General features: G+C 46.6%; 1 protein-coding gene across 3 annotated transcripts in view; it reads right to left on the bottom strand.

The window, feature by feature from the left end:
• Positions 1-4,911: 4,911 nt before the first annotated feature.
• The window catches only part of Dnajc5 (DnaJ heat shock protein family (Hsp40) member C5), a 36,189-nt gene continuing 25,773 nt past the window's right edge, over positions 4,912-15,327 (bottom strand). For 2 of the 3 annotated variants that reach the window (XM_008843305.2, XM_008843304.3), the window contains exons 2-5: positions 11,349-11,466; positions 9,914-10,127; positions 8,821-8,992; positions 4,912-8,387 (exon numbers count right to left, since the gene is read on the bottom strand). In XM_008843305.2, coding sequence (XP_008841527.1) covers positions 8,284-8,387; positions 8,821-8,992; positions 9,914-10,127; positions 11,349-11,455 — 597 coding nt within the window. In that variant the 5' untranslated portion in view covers positions 11,456-11,466 and the 3' untranslated portion in view covers positions 4,912-8,283. Of the gene's footprint in view, positions 8,388-8,661; positions 8,737-8,820; positions 8,993-9,913; positions 10,128-11,348; positions 11,467-15,327 lie in introns of all 3 variants that reach the window. The other variant, XR_607617.3, reaches the window with a different exon arrangement.

Raw genomic sequence — 15,327 nt, 5'->3', positions numbered from 1 at the left:
CCCTAAATTCAAGTTCAGGGCTGGAGATCAAGTTTAAGGGAAGATGCCCTGGCTGAAGCAGCGAGGTGGATTTTGGTTTGGGTATGCTTGGGAAATGAGAGGAATAGGGCATCTGGCATATGGGGAATGATCCTGGACTGGGCCCAGGGAAGGATCAGTCTGGGAGCAAGGGCAATGTTAGCAGTGATATCTGGGGTGGGGGTGGGCAGCAATGCATACCATCTCATAGCAGGCGTCTTTCCACCATCAGATCAACCAGCTTTCAGCTGGAGCCCAAGACCTGTTTGGGCCTGGATGGCAAGTAAGCACTTCAGCTCCCATGGATCCAGTTGCATGTCCCCTAGCTTCAATACAGCCAGAGCCCGAGAAACACAGACACATGTGTTCCCCACTGTGCTGATCTGAAGAGTTCTCCACTCCAAGGACTGATAGGGAGTTTGTGACAAGAGACCTGTGCTCACCAGCACAGGCCACTGCTGTCCTGTGCCAGTTGGAACTGCTCAGGCACTTGCCCTGCAGACCCAGAGCATGCAAGCAATTAGCAGCAGGGCAGCTCAGTTACCAGCCAAGCACACTACTCCAAACCCAAAGGCCACACACATGCAATCTGTGGACCTAGCCATCCGAATTCTCTCAGGCCCTACCTTCAGATCATCCCCCTGAAGAGGGGCTTGCTATGGTTTTCACAGCAAGTGGGTAGGGATGCCATGACCAATCCCAAGCCACTGGACCTGACACACCTCCCCCCGAGTGGCAAATCCACCTGCCAGGTACTGTCCTGGGCCTGTGCTGCCCTAACTGACCACCTCTCCCCTCAGACCCTGTGCAATATAGTGGTCTTGGGATGAGAGCTGTGTTCTGTGCAATGATTCTCCTGCCCACCAGGAGGAATGAATGTTCCTCATTCATGCTTTGGTGTTATGTATTTAAGAATCTCACTGTTGGTGGAGAGATGACTCAGCAGTTAAGAGTACTGGCTGGTCTTCCAGAGGACCCAGGTTCAGTTCCCAGTACCCACATGATGGCTAATAACCATCAGTAACTCTAGTTCCAGGGGCTCCAACACCACCTTCTGACCTCTATGGGTTGACCTTGGGCATTGCAGAACATGGGTGCACTCACATATGTGCAGGCAATACACTTGTACACATAAAATACATTTTTGAAAAGGAATCCCATACTTAAAATGCCAAAAATAATAAATGTAGAGTAAACCTAAGAAAACTCAAAAGAACAAATTAGGAAAAAACATCTGGCAGCAGCTCTAAGGCTGACAGGATTGAAGCTGGCTGGGTGTGGTGGCCCCTTTAATAGCATTCAAGAGGCAGAAGCAGGCAGATCTCTGTGAGTTCCAGGCCAGCCAGGGTTACATAGTGAGATCCTGTCTCAAATAAAACAAAATGAAACAAAACAAAACAAAAAAGGAACAGCAGAATGCAGACAACCATTGGACAGAGCATTTTGGAGCCGCCAGTCAGAGGAAGACCTCCAGACCCCAGTCACTGATCTCTCACCCCTGGGGCAGCTTTGTATCAGCAGCAAGTATTGAAAATCTTGGGTGACCATCTTTTTTTTCATTTATTTTTATTTTATGTGTTTTTCCTGCATGTATGTAGGTGCACCATGTGCAAGCCATGCCCATGGAGGCCAGAAGGCGGCATTGGATCCCCTGGAACTGTTGTTACCTTTTAATTGGAGTTGTTAGCCACCATGTAGGTGCTGGGAACTGAAGCCAGATCCTCTGAAAGAGCAGACAGTGATCTCAACTGTTGAGCCATCTCTCCAGCTCCATCCCCCCAGACCAATTTATAAGAGCAGGAATCAACTGTTACTAATTCATTTGACATGACCTGGGTTAAGAGATGAAATGAATGCCAGGCCTAGGAACACCCACAGGCAGATTTATAACTGACAAAAACTCAGTCAGACTGCAGGTGGTTTAGTAGTGTAGCACAGCTATGAAAAATATTGTGAACATAGTACTTATGGAGTGGACACTAGCAGACAAGGCACAGCATCATGAGCAGAAGAGGCAGATAAGATATGCCCATGGAATGCCTCAGATCAGGATGGGGGAGGGGCACAAACTAGTTCTCAACTTACCATTTTCTTCCCTTCTGGGAAATCTGAATCAAATTACTTAAGTCTTAGGTCTGAAGTTTCAAGGTGTTAGTTATTAGTATTTCTAGGCTTTTTTCCTCAAATATATTTTTTGAGACAATCTTGCCATCAGCCTTGGGCTGGCCTGGAACACAGAATATAGACAAGGTTGACCTCAAACTTGTGGCAATCCTCCTGCCTCTGCCTCCCTGGTGTAGGGATTGCAGGCATGCATCAAGTTCAGCTTTCCCAAAATTGAAGATGAATTTCACAGGGCTACACAGCAAGACCTTAAGAATGAACATACTGGTTTCAACTAAATTGCATTTCAAGAGCTTTCTGGGGCTGGAAATGTAGTTCAGTAGTTGAGTGCTTGCCTAGCATGTGTGAGGCCCTAAATTCAATCTCTGGTAATACAAATTGCGGCGGGGGGTGGGGGGGGCAGACGGATATAGTAATGAGAGAGAAAATATGAATGAATATCAATCTGTCTAGCCTTATGTTAAGATCAAGGGCATAGATTCACCCACCAGTCTGAGCTGGTCAGACCCGAGGGCCTTCATGGTCAAGGCAGCTTTTTTGTTGTTGTTTTTTTTACTGTAACGGGAGGGTTTGCTGAGCCTGTTGGTATCTGCTGTTACAAGGCACTCCATTCCAGTAAGGTCTTCAAAATGGCACTCCAAGCTGGGCATTCTGGCACATGGCTTTAATCCCAGCACTCAGGAGCAGAGGCAAATGGGTCTTTGTGAGCTGGAGGCCAGCCTGGTCTATATAGTATGTTCTGGGTTACCTGGGGCTACAAGGAAACCCCTATCTCAAAAAGACCAACAAAACACCCCATGAACACATGCCCTCAAGCAGACATGGATTCTGCAATAGCCCAGGACTGAACCCTCACCCCTGAGATGGGGGGAACAAACACCAAATCAAAGGCCATGAGAGAACCTGTGCTGATTGCTCCAAATCACATCCATTCTCACCTTGCCACCAGGTATTGCATGTATGTGTGCAGAGTACCTCAAAACATGCCACAGGAACTGTGGCATCTGGGGTGCCATATGGGAAGACACACAGAAGGATGGACCCTACTGAGATGTTGGGGCATAAAGCTGTCAGAATCAACTGGGGGCCACATCTGGCAGCTGCTCCAGTGGCAGCTCTACATCCAGGAATCCTAGGTAGGGTACAACTCTGGGAAATGTAGTCAGGACAAAGGTGTACAGAAAGGGAGCCACCCAGCAATACAGTGTAGTGGCCACTGCCTCAAGGACCAGAAGTAGGCAGCTCTGCTGGGAACGAAGGCAGATCTTTGTGTGTGTGTAGCTTAGTCTGATGAGTTTTAAGGGTTCTAGGCCAGCCAGTGCTACATAGTGAGACACTGTCTCAAAAAAAAGGGGGTGGGTGGGTGGGTGGGAATACCCCTGTATATTGAGCTGAAATACCTAGATGCCCTCTGGCTCTTAAGCTGCTGAGGACAGAGGCCTGTTGTGAAGTCAAGATCTCAGGCTCACAGCTGAGAAAAGTCACATCAGTCAAAACCAGTTCATGTAACTTCCACATGTGCTGCTCCAGATATCTGTTCAAAATAGTCATTACAGAGCAGTGTGAGCAAGGGTGTGTAGATGACAGCAGGGAAGTTTCTGGAAGCTTTGAAAAGTAGTAGCTGGTGATAGGTAGATGGGGGAACAGCAGGACCAATAGCCACTGTCCACTGGCTTAATGCGGCTATTGAGACTGTAGGGCATGTTATTACCTGCTCTGGGTGGGTAGCCAGGGTTGTAAGGCAGAAATGTCCCTGAGAGCTCCAGAACCTGTGTCCTGGCTGCCCTTAGCTTCCGGACATCATTAACTAACAGGTCCTTTTTATTATTCAGGTCTTGGCATTTAGAAATGAGGTGTCGCTGGGTGTGGTGGCGCACACCTTTAATCCCAGCACTTGGGAGGCAGAGGCAGGGGGATCCTCTGTGAGTTCGAGGCCAGCATGGTCTACAGAGTGAGTTCCAGGCAGCTGGAGCTACAGGGAGACCTTGTCTCAAACAGACCAAATAAATAAATAAAAGAGGACCAGGCAGGAGGAAGTGAGGTCTCAGTCTCCAGGAGACCCAGCAGGGACCAACATCAGATGTCACTTCAGGGCTAAATTCATTAACAGAATTTGGCCTTGATCCCTAAATAAGACACTTCTGGCCTGCAGTGAAAACATTTTTACAACAGCTACCTTTATTTTAGGTCAACATTCAGACATATGAGACAGGTCACCATGAGAAAATCACCACAGCCCTTGGCGTTGCACAAAGGAGTCAGTCAGCCTAGGGTGACAGCAGCTTGCTCTGGTGTAGACTCCAAAGGTGGGTAAAACTAGTGTAGTTTCCATGCACTTGCATTTAGTTTGTAAAACACATCTATCCACATCAGCGCCAACTTCTCCCCCCGTACTCAGCGTCAAATGGTCTCACTTTCTAGGAAAACACATCTACCAATCTCACCACCTGTGGGTTCTTAACCCTGACCCTTCCCTAGCCAGGTTATCCTTTACATGCTTAGTATCTTTTTAGCTTTTCAAGAGGGGAGTTTCTGGTCACTTGCTAGACCTCATATACCTGGGGGTCAGGTGAGCTTGGCATAGTCCCCAGGAATGGATATTCCTGGTCTGGTGTCTGGTATGGTCACTCTTGTGCCCAACCTAGCTGAAGCCAAATGCTTGTTGGGGGGAAAGAGTGCATTCAGGCATATGCACCGATGTACATAATAGGCTCAGGGTTTCCTTTCATGCTTTGTCCCTGCTGAACACGCCAAGAAATCACAGGCCGATTTCAAGCCAACTTTTATTGTACTTGTTGCTTTGCCACTGGACAGCAGCATGACAGGCCTGCTGCGTGATATATACATATACACATATGTACACACACAGACACACAGCACAGCCCACACTCACAGTATGTGACAATGCACACCGTGCTGGTGAGGACAGTAAAGATGTAGCTTTTGCCATTTCCACAGGAGGATGACTTGTAACCAAAATAACAGAAACAGGCCAGTCCTGGGCCACAGGGGCTCATAGCTCAGAACACTGGGAAAGGAATAGGATCAGTCACATTTTACACGGTTCACAGCTGTCCCTCATGGAGGGTGCACTGAGGGCCAGAGGAGAATGGTCAAGGCCCACCAGCTCTGCCTACAGCACCTGGACCCTCCAGGGACAGCCTGCATGCTGGGGCCACCATCTCCAACAGTGGTGGCTCCTTTGCACAAGGTTCACCTGAAATAGAAGCCATGGGTCAGTAGGACAATGGGCATTGATTTTGGTAAAACCTGGGGTCAGAACATCTGAGAAGAGACTGTGGCTTTGTAATTCAGGGCCAAATCCAGCAATCAACAACTGGGTGAAGTTTCCCATTCACCACAGTAAGCATTCTGGTTTCTTTTTCTAACAGGTCCCTGTTGAGTGTTGGCTGCATTAACTGAACATTAGAGGACTAGGAAGGCTCATAAACATTGAGCAGTATTATCTAAAGTAATTTAAAAATAAAGTAAAAGAAAAAAACAGCACTGAACAGAAACAGAAATCAACACTCCAGCAGCTGTAGTGAGATGACCCCAAGTCTCTCACACATACTTCCATGTAGGTCAGAAGTGGTCAATGCTGTCTGGTCCTGAAGGGGCACCCACTTCACTGGATGGGCTTCCAATGGATTGGTTCCAGCACTCCTCTGGCAATATGCCACAGCACCGTCCATGTGGCCCACCAGTATAGGAGTTTAGGGAGTATGTGTGTGGGGTCTCCATATTTGCTAGTACTTGGACAGGACAGAATATCAGGATTATCCTGAGACTTACCAGCTCTGCTCAGTTCAGGGCAAATGAAACCAGGGAAACCTTAGATCAACACAGTAAAACCTTGCAAGGGAGTCTGCTCAGGGATAAGTCAGGGAGAACGCGCTGGCTCTGGCAATCACTATCATCACCTTGAAACTGCCCTACAAATTGAGGGTTTCAAATTCTACATGATTAGTTTTACAAATTCCCGAAGACACTGGGTTCAACTTCTGTACTTTCACCCTAATAGCACCCACGAGCCCCAGTTCAGGATCTGGCTTACTAGAACATGAGGGAAAGGGCCACAGAGCTGCACACAGGATGGATGTGTGACCAGACTGCAGCTCTCTACCCCTCACCTACATTCTGAACTGGGTTCCTGGCCATTATAGAATCTAGTACATTGAGAAGAGCACCCAGATTGCTCAGCTGCCTCTCCTCTTCCCTTGTTCTAACAATGGGCTCAGCAATGGATTGCTTATCCTTCTACCAGAGGGATTTTGTTTTCAGTCAGGGTCTCACTATGTAGCCCAGACTGGCCTGGGACTCAAGGTCCTCTTGCCTCAGACTCCCAAGTACTGGGATTATATGCATGCCCCACTAAACCTAGCTATAGGTCTGGTGTTAACAAATTATTTCTAACTTATTATGTTAGTGAATGTCCCCAAGATCCTTTAAAGAGCAAAACAGACTAACAAACCCAAGGACCTCATAGTCAGCTTATGGCTCACACAGTTCTGCTGTGGGTTGCCTAGGGACTCTGGCACCACAGTGCCTCCCAGGACCTGGATAGGTACCCTCAGTCAGTGCAAGTTTGCCCTCACACTGCTGCCCCCTCTTGCAACCTCCTGTCAACCTGATCTGCTCCCTGGTGAGCTGGGAGAGGGGAGAAGGGGGGCTGGCTTCAGAAACATGGTGGTTTGTCTGGGCCACTGAGCCATCACATGAGCCTTCTCATTCTTCATCTGTACTGGAAATGCAGATGGTCAGCAGCAAACGGGAAGGATCTGCAGCAACCTGGCTCACTGAAGTCTCGTGAAGCTAATCCAGCTAACTGTGGAAGGACAGGGTGGTGCCAAGTTCTTGGTACCCACATTTCCTCAACTTCCCCTGCCATAGTAACCCTAACCAAGACTGGAATACCGACTAGAGTGATGTTCATAAAGGGATTCTGTGGCCTGGTGCTGGCCTCCCAGGTTGGGTGACTGTCACCACAACTTCCTTGGAAGCCAACCCTCCTGAGCCAGGGGCCATGGGTCTAGCTACCTGGTCCAGGAACCCAACATTCCATCTCCACCTGAGGCATTGATGATGACGAGTGGAAGTGAAGGCAAGTGAGGGTGGATGGAGCTCTGGCAAGCATAGGGAGAAGGCTCTGGTTGCTGGATCCTCACTCAAGCACTTTACAAGTAGCCACAATGCCACCTACAACTGGACTCACAAACCTTCTCACTATGACTAAGTGGCAGGTGCTACCACCATTTGTGGACCTTAAAAAGTCCATAAAAGGGAAAAAAAATAGGTTGGCTTGAAGGAATGTGGATGACGACCCAGGAATGAGGGAAGGAGGCTGTGGCCCCATCAATCCAGCTTTTGACCTGAAAAGGTGCAGAACAGAGACAAATGATTTCCCACACACCAGTGAGGGAACATACCTCCAGGAGACCCGGGCTAGAGATATACCGCACAGAGCGTGCTTCCACTCTCAGAAGGGGCATACCTGTACTCTCCATAGCAGATCTAACGGGAAAACTCACGAGGTCGAGTGAGATGGTGCAGAGACCCTATTCGAGCTTCCCAACACGAACACTGTGCAAAGCACTGATGCTGGTGGTGCCTGGAGGATGTGGCCCAGCTCCCTCCTTGACAGGTGAAATCAAAACCCTGCCTGCAGCCTTGAGGATGAGATCAGAGCCATGGACTAGACCCTGTCATGGGGTACCAAGGCCAACATGGAGCTGTGGCTCCAGGTGTCTGCCTCTGACTCCTGTAAACACAAGGAGACAGTTGAACCTCACTGGACCCACTTAGCTGAAAGCCCAAGGCAACTCCACCATCCAGTTAATGTGGCCAGGCTGCAGCACATCCACAACACAGACACTGAACATAACCCATACATGCTATTAAAAAAGGATAAAACAGAAGGAGGAGGAGAAGACCGTAGCTACACTGCTTTAAATACTGCATGCTACGTACTTCATGTATCAAGGATTGATGGATGGGTGGGCATAGAGGAGATGGGGAGGCCCTGACGAGCCATAGCAAGTCAGGTTGACGGCTGCCTCCCCATCAGTGACTACAGTTCATGATTCTAAGGTTGCAGTGGCCGGGTGCTGATTCATCCTCTAATCACAGCCTCTCCTGAATTTAGTTGAACCCGTCGGTGTGGTAGCTGGGGTGGGAGTCAGCCGTCAGCTGGGTGGTCTCTGTGGCAGATGCCGGCTGTATGACGATCGGTGTGTCTGTGGCCTCTGAAAAGCAAGCAGGCAGCCTCATCGCAAAAGGGCAGTAGCTGTGCTGTGTGCCAATTAACACGATCCTTGTATCACAACACTCAGCCACCTGGACAGACACTCAGGGGAGAAGCTACTTGCTGGCCTCCACCCAACATACTTTCCTCAGTGGCTTCAGTCATACCAGCCCTTGGCCCTCCCAACCTGCCTGCTGCCCACCCCACCTCTAAGTCCCTCAGATCTATGGCTACCATATTTCATGGGCAGGAACAGCTTCCTGCACCTGCTTTACCTCAAGTGTCCACGTTCACACCTCAACAGTCCCAGCTGCCACCACAAACACTCGCGGCACAGTGTCAGTGCCCTCCTGTTTGACAAGACAGTTGACACCGTTCAGGGCCAGTGCTGGCTCCACCCCACACAGGCCCGTGATTCTGGGGTGGGCACTCACCCCTCTCGTCAGACTGCAGTTGTGCCTCCAGGTCTTCGGGGGACACGTAAAATTCCGTCTCTTCACCCTCAGGTGCCTTGGGCTTACACTTCCCACAGCAGCAGTTGAAGCAACAGCACAAACAGCAGCAGCAGTAGCAGCAGGTGAGGAGGCCACAGACAACAAACAGGGCCTGGGGGAGAAAATGCTGGCGCTGCATGGCTTGGAGGGCCCACAGGACAAGACCCCCCCTAGAAGACAGGACAGAGCTGCAGAAGGCACAGCTCATGCTAACAGTATCGTTCAGAGTGAACTAGCAGGGAAAGGGAAGAAAAACAGATGAGAATGAGCATGAGGTACCATGAGGGTCTGTTGGGTCCGCTCACCTTTCTGAGTCAGGACTCAGACAAAGCATAGCTTTTCCTTTTTTAAAAAAGTATTTCTTTCAGATGCTGGCCAAAGCCTATATGTGCTTTCTCTGGTACTCTGGGCTCCCTTACTCCTTCTCTAAGCACCCCCCACAAACTTTTTGCAATTACTGCTTGTCTGTCACATGGCTGACCTTCATGCCTATCTCAAACAGCATGGTTCTCTCCCTCTTAAGTTCCCACCTATGAATCTAGAATAAATTTCTAAAATTAAAACAAAAACAAAAAAAGACGAACTTGAATACTGACCAAAGCCAAAACTGGGCTTCCTATAGCTAAAGGCCATAGTTACTCTTTGGTCTTATATATGGCTGACCAATGAGGAAAGGAAAAAACTTAACAAATAAAACAAACTTTTGATGCTAATCAAAAGTTTTCAAAGTTAAGAGTCTTAAGAAGCCTTTCCCGGTAACAAAAAGCCTGCTCACACTATGATGAAAGGCTTGTTTCCCATCTCAATACTTTCAAGAACTTAGTGCCATGCATCAGAAAAAAATCATGTTGATGGAAGTGGCTCTGCTCCACGCACTTTGCACTATGCCTACCATGAGTGGACCAGTATTCCAGTTGCACAGCATATAGGACAGGGACAGCTCCAGGCCAGACCATACCAAGAGAATGGAGGAACAGAGCCTTCTGTAGCTGCAGTCCTACCAGGTACTAGATGGTTCAGTATGGCAGCTCACCTTGGCCCACCAGCTGGAGAGTACAAAGTATGTGTTGACATTCTCCTCCCCAAATTGCTCAGCCACGTAGAGCCCCAGTGAGCCGTATTTGTCATAGATGTTTCTTTTCGTGGCATCTGTCAGGATGGCGTGGGCGTTGTTAATCTCCTTAAATTTGTCTGCAGCCTCTGGATTATCAGGGTTCTTGTCAGGGTGGTATTTCAGGGCCAGCTTCCTGCAAACCAAAACCAGTTCCTGGCTCTACCTTGGTTTTGCATTTCACATCTGAGAGTCCATGGAAAGAGGTGCTAACCCATTACCATTTCAATTTCCAAATTTCCAGAGATCTGGATCATCAGAGTTAAAAGACGTCTCTGCATTTGCTTCAGGGCAAACCTCCCCACCAGGATCCATGCACAGGGGGAAGAGTCCTGAAGTAGTAAGGGTAGAGCACAGCTTATAGCACTCCTGCTGTCAAAGGGAAAGCCTACTGCTGACCCCTAGTGTCCTGGCCAGCTAACTGCACATTTGCCAAATAACATTTAGTGCAAGAACAGGATAACTGGAATGTCTAGTTGCCAATGCTTGTGTGGGTAGCTTCAGTTGTCAATTTGACATACCTGGGAAGAGGAACCTCAACTGGGAAATCGCCTCTATCAGAGTGGTCTATGGGCATGTCTTTGAGGCATTTTCTTGATTGTTGAGTGATCTGGGTGGGCCAACCTACTGTGGGATGGTGCACCCCTGGGCAGGGGGTCCTGGGTTTTTAAGAAAGCATGCTGAGCATAGGCCAGAGAAGAAAATCAGTAAACAGCATTCCTCCACGGTCTCCACTTCAGCGTCTGCCTCCAGATTCCTGCTCTGACTTCCCTTCATGATGGACTGTAAGCTCTAAGGTGAAATACACACTTTTCTTTCTACATTGCTTTTGATCAGTGTTTATTTTATTTTTTTGTGGTCTTTTTGAGACACGGTCTCCCTGTAGCCCCAGCTGTCCTTGAACTCACAGAGATCTGCCTGCCTCTGCCTCTCAAGTGCTGGGATTAAAGGCACGTGCCACCACGCCCAGCTTGATCAGTGTTTTATCACAGCAATAGAAAAGTAACTAGGACAATGCCTTTCCATTTCTAGATAGAGCCACATGATGCTGCACCTAAGAGCTAAATTCTTACAAAGTCCAGTCAAAAGGTCATGACATAGAGTGAAGAGACCTTATCACTATGTTGAAGTACAACATTAGCCACTGTAAAACTCTGCCTATGCTCAACAGGCTCTTACAACAGGTACAGACTCTGACCCTGTGGACTGTGGATAATGGGCAACATCTGCAAAGTGTTTCCTTTTTGCTGCTAAGAGAACATTAATGTGATAGTTTTAAGTCTGAGGACTGGTAAAATGTTCAAGAAGCCATATGACAATCTGTATCCTTCTGAAGAGACATGACATGACCTCTTACCGATAGGACTTTTTAATGTCATCTGAGGTTGCATTCTTGTCAAGCCCAAGAACATGGTACAGTGACTCCCCGGAGGTAGAGAGTGAGCGCTGCCTCTGGTCAGCCATGTTAGGTTAATCTACAAGAGAAGAAAGGAAAATACTAAAATGGATAAAAATTCAAAACATTGGGGCTGGAGCGATGGCTCAGCGGTTAAGAACACTGGCTGTTCTTGCAAAAGACCCAACACCCACATGGCAGCTAATAACTCTCCCTAACTCCAGTCCCAGGGGATCCAACAGCCTCTTCTGACCTCAGAGGACATTGCACAACATGGGTGCACTTACCTACAAGCAGGCAATACACGCAAACACATAAAAATGAGTAAATTTTTTAAAAAAGTATTTAAAAAAATGATAAGCTGATTTAAAATTTCATGTTGGGCGTGGTGGTGCACGCCTTTAATCCCAGCACTCGGGAGGCAGAGGCAGGCGGATCTCTGTGAGTTCAAGGCCAGCCTGGTCTACATAGTGAGTTCCAGGACAGCTGGGGCAACAGGGAGACCCTGTCTCAAAAAGACAAAAAAAACAAACAAAACAAACAAACAAACAAAAACCCCACATGGAATGCAACAGGCCTAGATTTGTTAGAGAAACATTAATAAGAACAAAGATAGGACTAACCCTACCTGACACTTTAGGACACACTGAAGTCTAAAGTAATCAAAATCATAATTACTAGTGATAAAACAAGCATAAAGGGCAGTGGCAGATTACTAGAGGCCTGAGTCCCACTTAAAGGCAGGTCATGAAATAGAGAAAACAGTCATATTACATGCATCTGAAAATAATTCACAAGCAGAGTATAAAAACAAGAACAAAAAAACCTTACACAACTCAATCATTAAAAATGCAGCTTGCAGAGAGGCAACATACTTGCCTAGTTTGTGTGAGCCCCTAGGTTTGATTTTTCACGCTAGCCAAATCCCCAGCTTTTGAAATGGGCAAAATATTTAAATATTTCCAAAAAGATATTCAGAGGGCCAGTGGTACTTGGAAAGAGCCAACATTACTAGTCATTTGAAAATGCACAGACAGTTATTCACTGTGAAGCAGCCAGCTAGTTTTGAGATGTGTCCATTAGGTGCTTTTGTCACATATTTCTCTTAACTTAGGTTGTCAGGCTGATGTACACGCACCTCTACCTGATGAACCACTTCATGAGTCCTAAATTTTTTTCATAAGTAGAAATAAACTCTAAGATAACAATAAAAAGTATAGCAAAATACATATATAATCCAGCAATAGCTAATTACTGCCAGCATAAAGTATTATGCATTATAGAAAATTATGTGTACTTCATGGTTATGACAGGCAGTTATAGTATTTACACCAGCAGCACCATAAATTCAAGGAATATGTTGCACTGTGATGTTAGAATGGCCACAATTTCACCTCAAAATAGACAATTTTCAACTCTATTATTTTACAGGACCGCCATCCCTGATGGAAACACTGATGATATTCAAAAGATGGGTAAAACTAAGTACTGGTAAGGATGTAAAAAAAAGAACCTCCAACCGGGTACAGTGGTACACCCCTTTAATTCTCGCACTCAGGAGGCAGAGGCAGCCGATCTCTGTGAGTTCAAAGCCACCCTGGTCAGTTGGGACTATAGGGAGACCCTCTCTCAAAAAAAAAAAAGGAACTTCCAAATACGTTGTTAGAAATGTAAAAGCTGCAACCATGTTAGAAAACGGTCACATGCATTTACCATATGATCTAGCAATAGTACTGCTAGGCATAGTGGTACAAGGAAGAAATTTAAAAACAAATGCCTGCACAAATAATTACACCCTAGTGTTCACAGCTATTTTATTCCTAACACCCCAAACTCAGACCAACAAAATGTGGTATGTCTGAAAGGTGGAATACTACTCAGCAACAGAAAGAAATGAACTACCGATACAAAGTAGGTAAATTTTAAACAATTTTGCTGAAAGAGATGAGACCTCCATGTTCATAGAATTACTTGTAACAGCTCAAAACTGGCCTCAGCACACTCATAATCCTGCTACTAGGGAAGCTGAAGGCAGGAGGGTCACAAGTTTGAGGCCATGAACAAGACTATGTCTCAAAATAAAATTTAAAAAGGGATGGGGGTTGCCAGGTGCGGTGGCACACGCCTTTAATCCCAGCACTTGGGAGGCCAGCCTGGTCTACACAGTGAGTTCCAGGACAGCTGGGGCTACAAGGAGACCCTGTCTCAAAAAGACAACGCCCCCCCCCCAAAAAAAACCCCACCAAAATAGGAGCTGGAGAGATAATGGTTAAGAACACTTGCTGTTCTTGCAGAGGACCCAGGTTCCAGTTTGTTTCTCCATTGCTGTGACAAACTACTCTGACTAATCTGGGGAGGAAAGGATTTATTTGGTTTACATCTCGCAGGTCACAAATTCATCAAAGAGCCCGAGGCAGGAGTTGGAGCGGAGCATAGGCCATGGAGGAACACTGCTTATTAGCTTGTGCCTCTGGCCCGTGCTCAACCTGCTTTCTTTTTTTCTTCTTTTTTTCATTTTTTAAAAAAAATTATTTATGGGGCTGGAGAGATGGCTCAGTGGTTAAGAGCAGTGGCCGCTCTTGCAGAGGACCTGGGTTCAATTCCCCGCACCCACATAGCAGCTATGAACTGTCCTTAACTCCAGTTCCAGGGGAATCTGAAGCCGTCGACCTCTGCAACATTGCATGACACTGGTGCACTCACATACATGCAGGCAATACACTCATACACATAAAAATAAAATATTAAAATTTTATTTATTAACCACATAATTAGTAGAAGCATTTCATTACAACAGCATTGACACATTCAATAACAGTTTTCAGAGCAAAGATGCATCTTTCAAAATTGGCTGTCAATTTTTAGGTTCACAGTTGAATTAATACAGTTATGCAATATTGTACTCAGTATAAACCCTAGAAGACATAAAATTGAGGGAGATTTTAACCTTTAAAAAAGATCTCCAGCCGGGAGTGGTGGCGCACGCCTTTAATCCCAGCACTTGGGAGGCAGAGGCAGGCGGATCTCTGTGAGTTCAAGGCTAGCCTGGTCTACACAATGAGTTCCTGACAGCTGGGGCTACAGGGAGACCCCGTCTCAAAAAGATGCCAAAAAGAAATACTGTTTCACACAGAAAAACTTTTATTTCCCACGCCCAGCAGAAAAACTCATTTTTAATGCAACTAGCACTTAGTTGTTTGCACAAGTGTCTCTAACCTCTATATTTCTGATTATTACTAGTCATAGCCAGTTACTTTCTGAGATCCATGGCACCTGAGCACGGATATAAAGTCATCAGGCAGATTTCAATGGTAATGTTTTTCACATCTACTAATTAACATGAAGTTTTAATGTTTCTTCCTCAAATATAACTCATTTTAAAATTTATTTTGTGTGTATTTCATACAGAACATCCCAAACAATCTTATTCATCTATATACCCAAATCCCAAGTCGCACTCTCTCATAGCCTCACCACCCGCCTCAACCTTTCTTTTTAAAAAAATATTTTATTTATTATTTTTATGTTTATGAGTGTATTGCCTGCATGTAGATATGTGCACCTGTGTTGTGCAATGCCCACAGAGGACAGAAGAGGCCATTAGATTCCCTAGAACTGGAGTTATGAACAGTTGTTAGCTGCCATGTGGGTGCTGGGATTCGAACCTCGGTCGTCCGCAAGAACAACCAGTGTCTTAACCACTGAGCCATCTCTCCAGCCCCAACCTGCTTTCTTATACAACATAAATGCATCTGCCCAGGGGAGCACCACCCACAGTGGGTCGGGTCCTCCCACATCACTTAATAATCAAGAAGATGCTCTATAATAGACTTGGCCACAGGCCAGTCCAATGGAGGCAATTCACCAACTGAGGCTACCTTTACCCAGATGTACCAAGTTGACACTAAAGCTATCTAGATAGCACAACCCAGCACCCAAC

This window comes from Nannospalax galili, unplaced genomic scaffold (genome assembly GCF_000622305.1).
Source record: "Nannospalax galili isolate Female #2095 unplaced genomic scaffold, S.galili_v1.0 scaffold160, whole genome shotgun sequence".
NCBI classification, from domain to species: Eukaryota; Metazoa; Chordata; class Mammalia; order Rodentia; family Spalacidae; genus Nannospalax; species Nannospalax galili.
The sequence above is the reverse complement of the archived record's forward strand: the minus strand, read 5'-3'. Positions and strand labels throughout refer to the sequence as shown.